Here is a 19,610-nt window from a genome sequence, read left to right as displayed (position 1 = left end):
CTTTGCCCTTTCAAGTTATGCACGCGCTGTGCCTGCGCTGGGTAGATGAAAACCAGTAGGTTGTTACCATACGAACCCAAAGTCATTATAAATTGTACTGCGCAGGTGGTAATTAGATAACAGGAGGGTGCCGCACTCTCAAAAATATTACACAGCTTTTGTGCCATCAATGTCTGTCCCTGGTCCAGCCAGGCTAGCGCTCTGATATTTCATGCAGGGCAGAGGGCCGTGAGGTCTGCTGGACCGCCAGGACCGGCTTCCCACCATTAATGTACTTTCGGCCACCGTCATCCTTACTTAGGCGTCTATGAGGATGGCGGGCGGACTTTAGTCCGCCCGCCACCCTAGCGGTGCTGGGACCGGCCACCAGGGGTGCTGCGGTCCTTCACCGCAGATTAGGATGTGACCACCACCCTGGCGGTCGCATCCCGCATATTCAACATTGTGGTGGGAGGTGCTGTAAGCAGCACCCGCCACAATGTTGAAAATGTATGTTGTGCATTGGCATGCACAATGTGACAGGCACCGGGCGGTGCCTGCCACCTTTTGCATGCCAATGTCATGGTACCTCCAAGTGCAGCCCACTACACCCCACCCCCGGGGGCCCACAACGGGCCCCCAAACTAAAAACCGCATGCCTTTCCATGGTGGAGTCTCCGCCATGGAAAGGCATTTTCCTGCACACATCATAATATGGATGGCGGTGCATGCAAGGCACCACCACCATATCATGGGCTTTTTCCGCCCGGTAGGCAATCGTGTTGATTGTCTACCGGTGAAAAGCGACAGATAGGCTTACCATCCGACGCGGTACCCCTGCCATGCTAATGTGGTGAGGGTAAAAGGCCATCTGGCGGGGTGCTTTCTGCGGTGGGTCGCTACCGGTCGCGAATCACCCACCATCCTAATAAACCCCTTAGTCTTGTGTGGTGCACTACAGTGAGAGAGGGAAGCTGCTGCATTAAACTAGTGCCTCTATTGTGCTCAGTGGAATTAAAGACCTGCGACTGCATTGCTTCAGTCGTGATTCGATGTATTGGCATTCCATTGTGTATTTATACCTACAACTGTAGAGATAAAAGAAGGACTTTAAACACACAGAAGCAGGGCAATGCCTGAATAGTCTCTCTTTTCCTCCGACTTAATGATCCACCAAGTGGTGGCTCCCCAGCCCCTCTGTCCTTTCCATTCTGACGTCTGGGCTGTAATTGAGCAGCATGCCGCAGTTGTGTCTCCAGGCCCTCACTACAGCAAGTGGAGCCCAAGGCATGAGAATAAGGGGAGAGACGAGGAACCATGAGACACAGTGAAGAGGAAGCCACATACATTGGGCAGCACCAACGAGTACTAATCTGCTCCAGGTCCTATTTTTCAGTCCCCGAGCATTATTGGGCAAACACCTAGCATGGCCAGCTGGCTTACTGGGCAGCATTTTCGCAAATTGGAGAGCAATGCCGCATTGAACCATATGAACACATCTCCACATGGAAACCTGAGGAGAACGCAGTAATATTGAGCATGTACCATCATAATGGTCAAGTGTGCTGGCTTTAATGGGCTGACAGCCCTGGCACAACATGCGTCACTGCCACAAGAGGGAAAAGCCATTACAACGCATTAATACTCACGCGTGACCGTCACCACAAAGTAATTACCACGCATATGCCCTTACCGCGCATGCCTTTACCGAGCATGCTTTTACCACGAGTATGCATTTCCCACGCATGACAAAGGCATATGCGTGGTAATGGCTTTGTGGTGACGATTACACGCGGTTACTGTCACACGTCATGACTGTGGCTTAAGTGCTTTAAATTAGTGTTAGTGTTGTAGAGGCGTGACCAAGTCTGAAAAGATCAGAGGCATCATTAAAACGGACTGTGGGCTTCAAGGACCCACAAGATTGACGGCGTTAAACTACTAAGATGGCGGAGGTCGGCGTTTGCACTCCTGGTTTGGTGCACCAGGCGACACAATGCAAATACGCTGAAACAGGTTGAACATAGAGGGCAGACTACAGTAATCGCCCGTGTTGCAGCGGATGTGCCCCATGGACCGGGAGAACAAAGCGAAATGACAAACACGTACAATTTAGTACCTGCAATGAGGAGAGGGTGGCTTGGCAAACTTGCAGTTCATGAGAGTAGCATAGTCTTGAGAACGAGGCTGCGCTTACGTGGACACTACAACTGCTGAAAATCAACCAGAAACTAACGGTCTCGGGGTGTGGCCATGGCGCATAGTGGAACACACCAGGAACTGCTGGGTATGTCACTGTGCTGGCTATGTGGGAGGTGCATCGGAATGAGAGGGGAGTACAGGGGAGAAAGTGCAGGTTTAGAGCATAAAATGTAACCTTGGCACGGAGCCGATGAGCTTGCCTGAGTGAAACGTTAAGCGCTTTAGGTAGTTTTGCTGATAAAAAAATGTAATTATAAAAGTTTGCATGAAAGTTGTATGCGTGGATAGTGTATGCATTGTAATGGTACTTTCAATGTGTCCTGATGCATGTGTGATGCAATGGTATGCATGGTAAAGGGATGCGTGGTAGTGGGTCATGCGTGGTAGTGGACGCATTGTAAAGGCATGCGTGATGAATGCGTGTGTTGTTCTATCATACAATCGCCACAAGTTGACATGGCAGAACCATTACATTTTCTGTACTATCTCAGAGAATTTTAATAGTTTCCTGATACACTGGGTGGCACCTGTGCATAATGTGTAGCACCCCTGCCATCTTAAGCATCACAGCATAGTGCCCTTCGTCCACAGTTTCCAGCGTATACGTTTGACTACATTCTGGCATAAATAGAAAGTCAAATTAGCACAGGGCCCGGATATAATTGGCAAATTCTCTGCATAGTTAGTAGCCAGTGATGTTTTTGGCAGTCCTCTAGTACATGATGTGACCCCGTTGATATGATGGCAGCAATTCTGAAGGTATTTTAATACCTATTTCAGAAGATATGCTATGACTGTCCCTGGCTAGCTCGCGGACGATATGACAGTATGATATAAAGTATATATGTAAACACGGCGATTAAAGTGGGTGTTTTTTTGTGGTACAAGAGTTATGAAAGCCATTTTTTCATTGGGACAGATACAAATTAGTTTTACTGGACACACACACTTGTTTAATGTGTAGCCAGTGTCTCAGCTTGGGGTAGTTCTTTTATGGCCACAAACCAGAATTTGCTGACCCATCCAAATAATTATTACGGGAAATGTGAACCTATAAGATTTTAACGTGTGTTTTTTAAAACATTCACTGTTAAGCTCCAAATAGATGTCTACAACTTACTGCCTTTCTAAAAGACCTGAAAGTATTTTACCCTAAAATACAGGAGTATTGCGAATATGAAGAAATAGTGCACTGATGTTCAGATGGAACCTAGATTTTTCCCGTTAACCTTTATATGCAAAATTAATGCTGTGATGAAATTAGATTATTCATACTTTCCAGAAAAGAATGACTGGAAAATAATTGTGATGGTTAGGAAAGTTTTCTGTTGTATTTGAAAATGTGTGCGAATTAGGGTGGTACTTAATGAAGGATGAGTATAAATTGTACATGATAGCATGTAAGGCCTTAATAGTGTTTCTAATGGTGAACCAACTTTTGCATTTTCTAAAATTAATCACCTGAAAATGTCATTGGTGATGATGGCTCTTTGTTGAACTAAGCATTAATGGGTCTCCGATGTGCTCTGAAGGTTTTGTCGAATTGCTGACAAGTTGATGGGGACGTACAAAGGTCATTGTTTTCGGACACATCAAGCAGAGCTGAACCCAGTTTGTCAATGATACTTCACTTTAAAGGTTAATCCTTATCTTCTCTTGGGACAGAGATGGGAGTTAGAACATAAGGAGAGTTCTTTTGGGATGGATGGGATGCTCATATACTGGGGAGATGAGCTTTAAACCATTTAAATTCAACATTGTAGAAAGGCTTCTGTCCCACTAACTATTAAAGTGTATGCACCAACAGTGCTCCCCATGCTTGCCTCCGGGACCCCAGCTTGGATTAGAAAAATAAAGAAGTAAAGGGTGGAATGTTAGAGTTAATCGCAGCCCCTGGAAATTCGCCAAGGCTGCATTCCAGTCCACCATTGTTCACCAACATCTCAGTCTACACAGAGACCAACCTTGTGCAAATCAAACTTGTTCCTGATCCGGTAGAACAGCCCAGTCCTTACCGCCAGGCCAACTCATCTGTAGACAGAAACACAAGCAACCCAAGATTAGTTCAGGCATGTTGGGCCTTATCAGTGGGGTGCATGCTGAGTACAGTGTCACCGTGAGCACGGAACCATATTTGGCTGGCATACCCAGTGGATTTAGGGTATCTTAGACAAATAAAAATGTGATTGGCGGAAAGGAGACAGTTACACAAAATAGAAGAAAGCCACTCTTGAGGATGTCTAGTCCTTTCACAATCATCCAAATGGAATTGGAGTTGGTTACCCCCAGGGAAGATGCCATGTAAATGCTCAATTGGCTGTGGGGCTTACTATACTCAAGCAGGGAATTATGTATTTATTTACCAATTGATCTATAACTTATGAGCATAAACCGGTGGGTGACAAAGCACTTCACAAATGAACAATTTAATACCGGTCTGGAGCACATAGTGAGATGCATATAAAAGCAAACAAAAATATCAAAAAATAGCAAAATATTTAATGATTAAAAGATCAGTAATACAACACAATCAAATGTGGCCAGAAAACATATGCTGCTGTAAATAACAAGCAAACACAAGAAGATGATGGACGGAACGCTGAAACTTTTCAACCACTCACCCCCAGTCACAGATCTGGGTTTAACCCATTATTATTTTGCTCACCATGCCACACCAGTTTGGAGCCAACCATATGCAAATCAGTCTTGACCGTGTTCCTCATGGGAACAGTCCAGCCCGAAGTGCCAGACCAGGCCCTCTCTGGACCTGAAACATGCATGCTGGGACCGGTTTCAGGGTATTACCCCCTCATCAGCCAGGTTAGCTTCAATCCACTGTCACAGTGAGCAAGGGACCCACGTCTGTGCATACCACGTAATTCTCCGTTTCCATGCTACATAATTCAGCCAACCCTACCACAGAATTTGGAACTGGATTGCCACATAATTCAAAGTGCTTGAGTTCCAATCAACATGCTTGACTAGGCCAGGATAGTTTGACCATCCTTGAAAAAAGTGTCGCCTGAATGCCCCTTAACAACAAGACGCTGGTCTCCATATCAGAAACAATGATTACTATTAGAAACCACCAATTCAAATGAGAATTCTAATTGAAGTTCTGCACCTAACAGGTAATTCTGCAGAGAGGCCAACTTCGGTATGGACATTCCACTAATCGTAAAATACCATGCTAAAGTCTCAGATCAGTCGTTAAGTTTTTTCATTATTTTTCAAACCATACAAACAAAATTCAAATGTCTGTGTGTTGTGGCCCTGGATAGCCTTTTACCGAGGCATGCTCCCAAAATAATAGAAGTCGGAATGAAACGTACCATCTTCTCTTTAACTGGTCTTGTGACCCCAGAAGCAACTGCGTGTGTGTTTATCCGTGTGTGGAGCTGTTTGTACAGCAGCTCCCGCCGCGTGCCGCACGCGGTGCACCTGTTACCTTAGGCATACACGAATTTGCCCCATAAAGACTCAAACATACCCGGCATCCTTGGGCTCGGTGGATCCAGTCCCGTGTCAGACCGCACTGAGGAGGAATGCGCTTTGTGTTCCCTTAAAACATGATGTTTTCTGGTCAGCCCGACCTTCAGACTGACGCCTGAAGTTTTTTCCTTCTCTTGTGGTATGCCAAATGTTTAGTTTACTCTGCCGCAGATTTCAAAACGTATTGCGGGCGTAGGTTTTAATTTACTGTTGAGTTTTATGAGAATGCTAACCAACAAAGCTAATGAGCAGCAGGTTAACTTACGGGCAGTAGAGGGCCGAGAACCGATGGTGTTATTCTTTCACAAGACAGAGTGAAGTCAAAATATTTTAAAAAAAACCCAACCAAAAAACAAAACAGCGAGGAATATAAAAGTCTAAACAGAGAAAAAATCTAACTTTTCAGTATAATGCAACATTCTACAAAAATGGCCACCTCTTATTTTTTTTTATTTTTGTAAGAACTCCACAGCCTAATTTATATATTTGTTCATTAGGTTTTTATATAGGATCACCATGCCGCCGCAGGCTAGTTTTGAGCGACCCCTTCAAAAAGCTGCACATGCGAGATTACTTAGTTTTTGAGGGAAACAATGGTGGATAGATTACAGAAGAAGGAAAGAGCTTAATTCAGGAAGACAGTGGTATTTTATATATGGAATTATTAATCAATCTATTAAGATCGGATATTGAAAACAAATGCAGTACAGGGGTTTTATCCCTTTCATGTATGCCAGGAACCTCTCCTTCATGACCTTCAGAAGGAAATTCAACAGCATTCTCGCCTCACCCTCTCCCACCCGTTTTTGTGAGTATGTTTTTCTGCATTTACTCACATTGTCTTCTCTGAGGTTATGCAAAGGTCGCCCATGCCTGGATCAGAACATACATTGCTTGCTACCTCTGAGCGCTAGATTGGCATTTAATAAATAACGTCACTACCTAAAAAATAAAAGATTATAAAGGACAGCTTCAGTTCTTGGCAAATGATAATAGGAGGGGCAAAGTGAGGGAACAGTGCAATAATACAAGAAAATACGCCAATTAATCAATAGTCCTTGTAATTATATAGAATGTTGTTTCCAGAGTTTTATAAAACGCAAACTTGTCTCGAAAGTATCAGAGCAATTTACATGAGCACCAGCTGCCTTACAGACAGATTAATTTTGTTCGGCACAGGGAGATTAGGGGCAGATTTACAAGCCCCTTGCGCCCCTTTTACGCCGCCGTTGCTTCACTTTTGTGATGCAGCGGCGGCGCAAAAGATGCACCATGGTGCAGGGTACTTACAACGTGACGCATCTGGGAGATGCATCACATTGTAAAGCCCTGCGCCAGAAGGAGGCGTTCCTGCGAGGGGGGGGCGTTCCTGCGCAGGAACGCCTCCTAAAAGAAGCTGAGTGAAATCTACAAGATTTCACTCAGTCACTTTGGGGCCCATGCTGCGTCAAAACCCTGCGCCTGCTTGAAGCAGGCGTAAGGATTGACGCAGCATTAACAAGATAGGGCCCCCCCAGAGCCTTGCTGGAGCTGCGTCGCGCTTGCAACCCAACTCCAGCAATGCGCCGCCTTTACGGCACAGATGCGTCACGCATCTGTGCCGTTTTTGCCCATTTGTGCACCGCATTGTAAATGCTGCGCATCAATGGTGGCGGAGGCATGGCACACAATAAGTGGCGCATCCCTGCTAATATGCAGGGATGCGCCACTTATTGTAAATCTGCCCCTGGGTGTTTTGCCCAGAATTACAGGATGGTCAAAGTCCCTTGCAGAGACTCGAACCCAGTTCCCCAGCTTCGATGTCGACTGCTCAAGCCATTAGACTACATCCTCCCGCAGTTATAGATGCGTTAACAGTTTTTGTTAACAACTGTTGGTTGGTACCTGCATACAGATCCAGTTATTCACACCACAGGCTCTCTACCCCAGCCATACATACAAGGGTTTTTAGTTTTTGTTTGGAATAACATTTGAATGATCCTTGCAACAACCTTTTATAATAAACCAAACACACTGGTTATTTATCTAATTAATTACTCTTTCCCAAACCAACCCTAATATCCTGGTGGAGCCACAACTCCACACATGCCCGACTAATGTTTTCAGCTCAGTATGGAACACCAGCATACAGGCATAAGAATTGTGACACCAAATAATAACTAAATACAATCTTTCATTGCCCCCTATTCAACCGAGTAGGGTTTTGGTGGTATTGAGACTCGATTACTTCAACCCTTTTTGTGTCGGAGTCCCCAAGACAGTGGTTGCAAAGTTACAGAGCATACAAAGTCAAGCCACAGGACTCTGCTTTAATGTAAAGAAATCAGAACACATTTTTGCATCCCTAAAACTCCTTCCCTGGCCATCAGAAACACAGAGGATAAAATGTAAACTCCTGGGCATCATCTGGCAAGGTAAATTTGATTCTAAAATCTAGCTTCAACCATTATAGGTTCCACTCTCTGCCCATGATCATAGCTTGGATCACTGGGAAATCAATTATACAGTCTTGGTCTTTAATGTGACTGTAAATTGTTTTCAGGTTCGCTGGCCCAATTAGATGAACATTAGACGACCAAGACTACAACCACCAAAATGAAGGTTTTGTATGCAAAAGTTTAGGACTGGAAATGAGGAATCCTAAATATATGGATTCATTGTCTAGACCTACCCATTCCTGGTGTCCTGCATGCTCCCATAAATACATAAACCTACACTTGTTGCCATGCCCCTACTCTCAAAGGAAACCCTACAACTGGCATTCTGTCAACCTCCAAGCACACATCCATGCTCGGCCACTTGACCCACGCCTCCAAGCACACACAGAATAGCACTCCCAATACCTGCATATCTTCCTCTTAACCACCAAAAGTACTCTATTGTACCAGGTATCTTGCTCCAATCCAATACACAGGTTCACTCATAAGTCACCCTTGGACTCCAAACCCACAAATGGTTTTCTCCTCCTTATCACCCAAATATATGAACATGGGATGTATTAATCCACAAAACATAACTGGCGCTGTAGCCAGCCTGCCAGAAATACCCCAGTCATGATGTCTTGCACCCATTTTGGAAAACAGCACTGTATGAGTGTGCCCTTTTTTTCTGCCCCTCCCGTCTCCTCCTTTCCTCAATCCTGATCTTTCTTTACTCTCACTCTTGATGCCTACCATTAATTTCAAGAAGCCTTAGGGTAGCATAAAAACTCATAGAAATAATCATTATAACATGTAAAAGCCTAAGATATACATTTTGTAAATATTCATTTTCTCACAGTCAAGGACTCTAAATTATATATTAATCTGTTTAGTACCTGTGAGGAAAGGATTGAGCCCAGAAAGAGACATATAAGATAATGTAAATGTGAGCAGCACTTTAAACTCTTCTAAAGGTGATCAGATAAATGATCTTCAAATTGTGACAACCCAAGAAGGCAAAATGGGACATCACAAGTGGTGGAAAACACACAAAAAAACTGCAAACACACTCAGTGTGAAATACTCACAGCAAATGAAGGATAAGATTTAACAAACAAGTTATATTTAACCTTGTGTATATCACGCTATATTGTTAATGCATTTTTTATAGTACTTCATACTTCTGAAAAGATGCCGAACGGCTGAACTATGAGGCTGATAGGAAGTATAGAGAATAACATTTATAGGGAGCAAAAAAATATATATGGATAATATTAAAGTACTTTTTGATCTGTTACTGTCATCACAATTGTGTAATTCTAGTGGTATAAATTAAATCTGCATGGACATTTATCTCAAAATAAATGTGACCGGTTGCACGTGCATACACACGTGTGTGTTTGTAATCGTGTAATCTGAAAATATCCATTAACGTTGTTGGGCACATTGCCTTGAACTGTGTAAATCGCATGATATTACCCGAAAGCCCTACACCAGACTCAAGAATTGTTCCCAGAGATTATTAACAAAGATCTAGGATTTTTCTAACTTAATTTTTAGCATGTCTTTATTGCCAAAACCTTTGTATTGTGATTTTTATGTGACATCGGTATGTTTCTAACGTTGTGAAGAATGTACTCTACCGGATTTCATATGGAGACCTTAAAAAATATTATTTGGAAAGAAAATCTGTGAGGGAAAAATAATACAATGGAAGTTAAAGGGACGAAAATCCGCAGTAAGGCTATGGAAATTGCCACTAACTCACAAAACCTCTATTTTATGATGATATGTTCCAGAAGCTTTCTAAACATTCAATTATTACAAATAGGTTTCTTTCTTACAAAAAAGTTATGCTTTCTTGTACTTTTTCCTGAAATGACAAATTAAAACGACTTCATAAGTGCAATACATTTCTCAAAAGAGTGCCATGTGTTGCGTCACTACTTCCACGTTTCATTCTCATGGGCAGTCAAAGCAGCATTTTTGCACTTTCAGTATGTAGTAGGCATATGTCAAGGTGCAGAGGTGCATTAACTATCCACTATTACTATATTTAACTCTTGAGATGCCATAGCTGCATGACCACCATGATGATTCAGAAGATATAGCAGCCGCGGACGGCAGTGGGAGTACCTGCAGGGCGGTGACGTGGGGAGGGGGAGGGGCAGGGTGGGGGGTAGTAATGTATGGATTACGGAGCTTCCCAGGTAAGTAAACATTTAAATAAATAAAACTAATTTAGTTGAGTGCACTGCATCCCCAAATGCGATGCAGTGCGCGCAACAAAATTCGTTTTATTTATTTAAATGTTTACTTACCTGTAAAACTCCGTAATCCATAAATTACTACCCCCCACCCTGCCCGTCCCCACGTCACAGGTACTCCCACTGCCGGCCGTGGCTGAGATATAGGTACATATTTAGAAATTGGCGGACAGGGTACTCTGTCGCAAAAGCTGCATTATAGCAGATGGCACTTGTAATACGGCGGACGGGTTATCTCCGATGTTTTGATTCATTGTCGGTCTGCAAAACTCTTAAAAAGGCCCATAGGTTTTGGCAATGCAACCCGTTGCCTGTAAAACAAACAGAAGTTTTGTAGCAACCTAGTTTTACTTTGCAAACTACACGTGTTTGCTGTTCAGGGAGTATTAGCAATAAAGGTGAGAGAGTTTGTGCTAGCGAGCATGTGCACGTGTGTGGTAGTGTGTGCATGTTTGCACTTCTTCTGTGAGGTGAAAGAAAGGCATTAAAAAGCCAGGCCCCACGTGTGTTCGAACCAATTGAGAGCGGCTTCCTTGAGGCCCAGAGCACGTGCATGTAAAATAATTGGCGCATCTTTAACCTATAAGTGGAGTGGGCAGACTTCAAACGCGGCCAGGGCCCTCCCCTGATGCGAGAGGCTAACTGCTGGAAACCTGTATCTATTAAATATTCACAGGAGCAAGTTGCGAGCCATGTGCGGCCGAGTGCGAGATGATTGTCAGCTGTAGGGAAAAGAACACCAACCTTTTGAGGAGCGGAAGTGTTTACTCGGCGCGGTAAAGCCCCTCGTTCCATGCACATTAACAGCCGCCACCCGGAACTGGTACCACCTGCTGGCTCTGACGTCAGGCACCTGCACCCTCTCGTCTGTGCTCTGCAGGGAAAAGGACCACGCGATATGTACATTATGTTTAGGTTACAGAATGCGTAAAAAGCAGACACGTCTGTTTAGCTTGCCATGATGGTTTCAGCTTACCATTAGGCACAGAATGTCTTTCAAATCTAAAATCTCACAACAACAACACAACAACAAAAATAATTATTATACTGACTATAACAATAACATAAATACTAACAATAAAAATAACAGATGTTATTGTTCGATTAATTAAAATTATTACAATGTAACTCACGCACAGTTGAAACACACTGTCTCTGTAATGCAAAATCTAAAACCAGTTTTAATTTAAACACGGTGTGTTTCAATCATTAAAATTTACACCGATTTTTTTTTATAAAATTAAAAACACACAATGTAAAATTCTAACTAAAATCCAGAAAGCATTACTGTCTTAGTAGAAAAACACTAGTGAAATGTGTGGTACATCGGAAGCTTTCGATTTTGTGTAATGATGTAAATGGGAACTGCCCTTCAATACTTAGTGGATGCAGGACTAGAACATGCAGAATCACTGATTGTGCTATCAAGGCAGCTGGTTTATATGTTAGGGCCTGCTGATGTGCAACATGGAGGTAAAACAATGCTTGAAGTTGGTTTCAGGCCTTCCGTACCACACCCCAGCTTTATTATAAACGTGTACAATGCCTTACAAGAAGATTCAGGGGCATATTACCAAGAGCGGCATTAAAATTATCGCCCCTTTAGCGGCAGAAAACTGCTGCTAAAGCAGCGATACTGGTCTTGATAATATTCCCTGGAGAAGTCCAATAGAACCCCATGTTCACACCAGAACATGGGCTTCTATTGGAATTTTTTAGGGGCATATTATCAAGCCCATTATCGCTGCTTTAGCTGCAGTTTTCTGCCGCTAAAGCAGTGATAATTTTTAACGCCATTCTTGATAATATGCCCCTAACTTTGTCCATAAAGAAAGAAGACGTACAAACTCAGGTTGTAACAGTTGCGTTACTTTGAAAGCACTGATAGGTTTTAGCACAGATTCACAAAGATCTCCCTAAATTTGAGGGCCATAATTTGCTGAGCTCGTTTCTTGAAAGTAGTAAGAAAGTAATGAACCATTATCAGGAACCCTCCAGGTGGAGATATTTTGTTAGCATATCTGCGGTTATACTGAGTAAAGGCAGAGTGAAAACCTCAGAGAAATTTGGAGAGGATCCATACACGATGCAATCAGCATACTGAAGCATTGTAGGCCAAATTCTATTTAATTTGTGTACCTCCAAAAGTTCATGATGCTTTCATTTTGATATCACTGCCTTTTTTATGTTCTTATGGCCCTTGTGGTGCTAGTTTTATAATTCTTTTTTAGAGGTTGTCTTCAATATGTTCATGCTTGAAGCGTATTTCTTCAAAATTTAGTGTAGTACGTTATGCATAGCAGCATTTGACACTATCGGCCTACTAGTCACCTGGGTTACCTCCTGGATATTGGGATAGGTGGTAGGATTTTGGATTGTTTTTGTTATTTTAAAACCAACTGCTGTGTCATTTATCTCCTGAATCCTCACTGTTCAAAGTTAAAGTTGAGCCTCTTTTCCATCAAGTGTAGCTGTGGAGCACATACAGACTTAAGCCATATCATAGTAAATTTGGATGGTAATGTGCGGACTGATGCAAAAATATAATTCTTACAAGTTAGAGCTAGGCAATTAAACGATGGAACGGTAGCTCAAAGTGGACTAGGAAAAAAATGAGAATTTGTGGATCTCATTTAGAATCTTTTGATTTAGGCAGTCTACTTACAATGGCAAGAAATTTCCGTAAGGCCAATAAAAGCAGTAATACTTTGAAGTGTAATTCTGATAGAAAGGTATCAATCAGCCCTAAGGTGTCAGCCATTGCATCTATTTTTTTCCAATGAAGGAACTGAAAATTCATTGTTTGCTTTACATCAGCTGGATGTAAGTCATTAGTACCAGCTCCAAATTGTGCATGATTTCATTATACAAACTCTTTGCATTGGCCACTGTCGAAATACCTTTTTGCCCTAGTTCCAAATGTATTAAAAATACAGGAGACAGCCCTATTATACAGGCCCATATGCTTGTACCTCTAACCGCTCTATTAGTTTCATTTTACGATTTGCCTTTTCCTAATTCGTCTTTATGAACCTATGTAATGTGGCACATTCGATCAATGAAATATGTACTTTTTTCTAAAAAAAAACCTTCAAAAATAATCTGTAACTCAAGCTCTTCTTCAAAGTTCCCACTTTCATAGGCCTGAAAATGTGGTTGAACCTTCTCTGTACTTGCACCCGCAGTATGGAATAAACTTTCAGAGTACATATACCACACTGTGAAACATCTTACATGTAGGAAACATGAAAACGTAGCTGTGTAATAACTGCTACTCTTACTAGTTTAATCTTTTCTGCTACTCTGTTCATCATAAAATTAACTATAGAAACATTATTGTATTTACATCTTATATAAATCTTCTCAGCAAGCTTCTGCTTTCTGTTAGTTTTGTTAAAGTGGCCATAGATTACATGTGCTTTAAATGTATGTATGCAGATTTACACCCATAGGAAAAACAATGCTGCCAGTTTCCATGCAGCTGTCTTAGTTCTCTTTAGTTCTTTATAAGGCAAAGTTACTCCCTCAAAATACCAGCACTTTTCATAGGAATAAGAAACAAAAGAAGGCAGAGATACAATTAGCCTGCCACATTTCTACAGAATAATCTACCTGATCTGTGCCTGTGTGAGACCTTTGTTTGGACCATAGTGATGACAAAGAATGCAGTACTACACTGTATTGTAATTGCATATATATAGCACTCAATACCCCTGCAGTGCTTTACAGCAGGCAGCACACTGCTCCGGAACCCAAGTTTAATGGTTAGACAAGTGTTACCTGTTATTGTTGGCTTGTGGGATTAGGTTTGTGTGCTCATAGAGACTGCAGGACATTTTGGAGTAGTTATAATAGAAATCCTGTAGTACTTTTCTGCAGACTCTTACATACCTTTGTGTATTGTTCCAAAACACAAATTGGTATTAGTTTGAGAACATTCAGGGAATATTCATATACACTTAGTATAAATAGAAAGGAGTGTGCCCTCTTTGCACTTTTTTAATATGGGGTTGCATGTTTATGGGCCAATTCGTGAAAATATGTACAAGTACTTAAAAGAGTACCTCTCTGGTACTACTTCCCATACTCAAATACTTTTGTGAATCAGCCCAATGCCTCTCTGCTACTCCTCCTCTAGATTAAAAATCACAGTTTTTAACAATAACAATGTAGAGGATCATTACCAATTCAAATTAGCCTGCTTTTCATCATACCCCAGAAATATGCACTCTTTGAATGCTTTGAAATTGCTTTCAGGCAGAAAAGAACATACATTTCAATATGTCAATTGCACATTTGCGAGGGATAACAGTGTGTTCAGCAAGTGTTCAAGAAAAACCAAGAGCACAGCAAATGGTGGCCATCCTCAATGGATTTCCTTTTAATGAGATTTTTAAGAAAGTAGATTGCTCCCTTGCTGAGTAGGCGTTTTAAGGATAAATTAATCCAGGGCAAGAATACATTCAAATAAGTCTTGCTAGGAGGTGTGTCTTTTGCACATCACCTATGTCAAGCAGGCTATGGGTAGAACACAAAACTATATTCTTTTACGTTCTTACTTTCATAGGTACTTTTCGCAGGTGCAACAGTTTCAAATTCAAGGGAATTGAGTACACTTACAGCACCTGTTAAAGTACTGGAATTAAAAGGCTGCCTCTGCCTTTAGTTCCTGGGATTTTTATACAGCCCCTAAAATCGGGTACATGTATACATGATCATCATATAACCAACTAAATCCACCAGACAAAGGTACTTATCTGTAGTACTGGAGAATTCGTTAAAAGGCTCCAATTTGATTACGGAATTACGCATGGATAGCATCTTATACACAAAAGGTGAAAATGCTTCCATAGCATCCCTTTAAACAGAATTATGCTTTTATTTTTCACTGGACAAATATTCCAAACACTTTCCCCCAATTTACACTTAAGATCTCGAAACTACATTTTTTTCTCCAAATTCCATCCTTGACCACTTGACCACATGTAAGGCATCACTTCCATTTTTCATGTGGGAAGTGATCTCACTCCTCTTAATTTTTGGATTAATCCATAAAGGAATCAGAAAAGAATGAGCGACATGACTGAAAAAGGCTCCTCTAATGAATAACCAAATTCTAAAAATGCCATCACCAACATGCAATGATCACTAGAGAGTCAATGGTTGTGTAGGCTGAAGTTCATTAACATGCTATTGTAGGACACTTCACTACTGAGTTAACCTCCTGTGACATCAGAGTCTCTCCTGCTAGGGGGTTCATTGGGTCACCCTGTTATCCCTTTTCAGACCTGTTATTGATCCCAGCACACCAGCTCTGCAACCTGTCAGACTTGTCAGACTTCTGCAGACATGGAATGTTGGGCCTAGTGCTGAAGTAGAGTCTTGGGAACACTAGTTGTAAACAACACACTGCTACACTGGCTTTCAACAGAGATCTTTAAAGCATCATGTTGTGCTCTTCAGGATGGAACTGCTTCATTTCACACTCATGTAAGAGAGGGATTCAAGGTGAAACAGATCAGTGTGACTATCTGTTTCTGCCTGACATTGAAAGAAGACCGACCTGAATCAGATTGTTAACAACAATTCCATGACTGCATACAGAACAACAGAACTATTTTTAAGCTGGTATGGAAGCTTAAAACCATGAACGGTGATTCATCAAAATGCAAATGGTGGTATATGTGCCATCAAACATTCTTTGACTCTGGAAGCGTTACAGAGTGCATGTCTCGCCCCAACATTTATCCCCAACATTCCACTACTTACTGTTGACTAGGGTAAGGAGTGGAAACCACTGAAAGTAAACATGGCTCTAAGAACTGCACCGACTCACTGTTCCAATCATCATTGTGGGGAGGAAAAGGGCCTACTTTTTTAACAGTGAGAGGTTGCAAAGGAAAGTGTTGTGAAGTGGAAAACAGGAGCGATTAAGAAATTCCAAATACTTCTATCCATTCCTCAAACTTTTATAAGGTTTAATTTGCAGTCTCATATTTTCAGAATTCAAACATCTTGAATTCAAAATGTTCACAGTTACATCATTGTTGTTACTCATTTCTCTGCTACTGTTAACAAACAGTGGCAACACTGATAGGTCTGGCTTAATTTATTTTTGTGTGATATGTCTCGAAGCAATAACAAGACTCAGGGAGAGTCACCCAAATGCTAGTCAAGAGGCATGCTGTGTCAAGCCTATGATTCTTATTCACATATTTCAGGCCACACCCTTATTGACACATTGCAAGACTCTTGAATGATTCCTATTTTTGTTTCTTGGTCACACCTATTTAGAGAGTCTCCACCTTGTTCATCCCACCCAAAGTACACCCTATAATAACCCTTTTGGTATTCAGAGTCTCATTTTCTAGACATGATGCATTCATCTAAAAAAGCTCCTTTCTTTAGAGTGTCAGGAAATGGGAGCATAATATCTTCAAAGCCAATCCATTTCTTAACCCCTTCGATGCTTGTGACAAGGTCACTTCATCATGGGTCTTACCTGCGCTGTGCGTTTGACGAGTTGACCTTGTCACATAACAAGGGACTTTTAAAATTGCAGCACAGCACGGGAATTGCTGCAGCAATGATGCGGTTAATTTGCGAATGTGGCTGCAGTTGGTGGCAGGGCCGGACTAGGAACGTAAACCGGCCCTGGCAATTGAGTCCTACCGGCCGCAGGGTGGTGGGGGTATGGGGGGTGTGCTTGGAAAACACTGCAGCTGCTTTTGTTACAGGGGGCGATATGCTGCAAAACAAACCCCCGGTAATAAAAATGTCCCCCAGGGGTCCAAAACTGGCCCCCACACTGGTGGCCCACGGGGGAAACGTCCGGTGCTCTCTACGCCCCCGGGTGGTGGGCACCAGGACTCATTTTTCATTATCAGGCTCTGGCCCACACCAAGAGAGAGAAGGGCAGAACAAGGACACAAAGGAAGATAAACCATAGCAACAAAGGGAGCAAGCAAGGATAAAATATAACTTGCAGGAGTGAGGAAAACAGACAAGAAGTGCAGGGTAGTGGAAGAAGGTATGATGTGGAATTAAGAGCAAGTCGCCTTGGTATATATAACACACCCCTAGCACTTAGTAGCACTTGCAGCATCGGTACCCCTGCACTTATTCTGATACAAATTAGGGATTGAATCTATGCTAAGTAACTGTACACCGATGTTTTGAAAAACACTGTAACCTAATGGCTTTCATGTTTTTTTAACTGCCTTTCAAACCTATCACAGGTGACCACTATGCACAAGCTAATGCATTTTGAAAGTACTATACCAGTCAAGAATCTGTTATAAAATTCTTTGGTGCAAGCCAGTAAATCACACATTCAAAAGTTTTTTTTTTTAGAACCAGCTTATTGAATGACAATTGGCACTAACAGGAAATTACGGAAGCCAGTAAGCAGTTAAGGTTAAAATACGAGCGTATTTATATGACTTCTTTGGTGTTACGCTACCATAAGTTTTTCTAAAAGATCTGAAGGGAACATGAAAGATGGAAATGAGGGACCAGAAGATAACTAGAGGGGACACGCTAACTGGCATACAATGGAAAGTATTTTTATGTAGCACTAAACATCCGAGCTGTGTTTCCTGAGCACTGTTAATAGCAGAGACTACTAGTAGCCACTTTAAAGGACCCAATTTGCAAGCCTGGGAAGATGGACATCAGTGATGGGGTAGGTAGGATTTGAGCTTGTGACCTACAGTCCACATCTGATGTCAGCTTTCTATCTTATTCAGCCACTATGTCAACAGAAAATGGCAAAGAGGTCATAAAGGGATCTCAATTACAGGAAAATCAAAACGCAAACTTATGAGACCAGATGTACGAGAATCTGGTGGTAAAATAGTGGTCAGAAACTGCGGCCAGAAGTTTTGCGACCAGTAAAGATTTTTAAGTACTGACCTATGTACTAATAAGTCAGTTCTTACAAATCCGAATTGTGGGAGGTTCAGAATCCGATCAACCTCATAAATATGGACGAGGTAGGTCGCAAATGCGACTCACCATGATTGGCATCATCACAGGCATGGTGGCCTACTGAGGTCAGCAGACCACCAGCACTGTGATCACATTTCAATAAAGTATTATTTTTTTTAAACAAATGTAGCTGGTTTGCCCTTAAGGAAACTGGGCCCTGTTTAAAAAGGAAGGTGTGCATGTTTTGTTTGTTTTAGAGTCCTGTGGACCACTGCTTAGTGCTCAACGAACAATTTTTAATATTCAAAAAGGGGAAGGGACCCTTCCCGTTTGCAAATGGATTACTACAGCAACATGGCGGTCAGTATCTTTTCAATGGTTTACGTCCACCATTTTGGTCCTAAACCACTGATACATATGGATATGAATCTCTATTTGGAAAGGATGCCTACAACATGCCTCTTCCCAAAAGCAATTCATTATCCGTTTCTAAACCCATTTTAGGAGTCAGTAAAAACTTAGGGGCATATTAGCAACAAATAGCGATCTTTATCGCTAAATGCGCTTAGCACATTTTTTTTATTGCTGTCTATCGTCGGATATTATTGCAGAGATAATGTGCTATTAGCAACGTTTATCTCTATTGCGATAAAATATCCGGCGATAGCGGCTCAATGCGTGAATATCGCTGGCGTTGGGTTCTGGCGATAATCGCGCTTAGCGCAACTTTTGTATTGGTACAGCCTGCCTTGCTAATAGGCGATAGCTGTGTTAGCAACTGCTTTCAGTCGCTAACAGGTTGGGTACGCCCACTTTGCATGTCATTAGCGATAAATATCGCTGACATGCAAAGTGTGCCCCATAACAGTTGCTATCGCCTAAAAGCTGTCGCTAACTGCTGTTAGCGACAGCTTGTTAATAGGGCGATAAAATTATCGCCGCTTTAGCGGGAAAAAGTCCCGCTAAAGTGCGATAGTGCTCTTGCTAATATGCCCCTTAGACTTCTAAAATGGGTTTAGTCACTGCTAAAAGTGGGGTTTCGGTCACAAGCGCTCCAATTTGGAGTTTGCAACAGAAAAACTGCTTGATACACCTGGTCCATACTTCTTTATATTATTGCTTTTTGAGGTAGACACAATAATAGTTTATGTGTCTCCTTTTGAGAACTGTGCCATGAACATGGTCATCAATGGAGGCTGAGCAATGGAGATGTGTTTGTTCTGTAAAGTTTGAGTCCTATCTGCCTATTTGTGAGCTCCCTTTTTGCAAACTTTCCTACTTGTAAGACCTTATGCTTTTTCTACATAGCTACCAAATACTA

General features: G+C 42.0%; 1 protein-coding gene across 1 annotated transcript in view; it reads right to left on the bottom strand.

The window, feature by feature from the left end:
- Positions 1 to 19,610, bottom strand: part of ANOS1 (anosmin 1) — a 479,614-nt gene that overhangs the window by 143,468 nt on the left and 316,536 nt on the right. The window contains exon 6 of the mRNA XM_086934322.1: positions 11,105 to 11,234. Within this exon, the coding sequence (XP_086790448.1) occupies positions 11,105 to 11,234 (130 nt within the window). The remainder of the gene's footprint in view (positions 1 to 11,104; positions 11,235 to 19,610) is intronic.

Source organism: Lissotriton vulgaris, chromosome 8, assembly GCF_964263255.1.
Source record: "Lissotriton vulgaris chromosome 8, aLisVul1.2, whole genome shotgun sequence".
Taxonomy (NCBI): domain Eukaryota; kingdom Metazoa; phylum Chordata; class Amphibia; order Caudata; family Salamandridae; genus Lissotriton; species Lissotriton vulgaris.
This window is presented reverse-complemented; position numbering and strand designations above follow the sequence as displayed.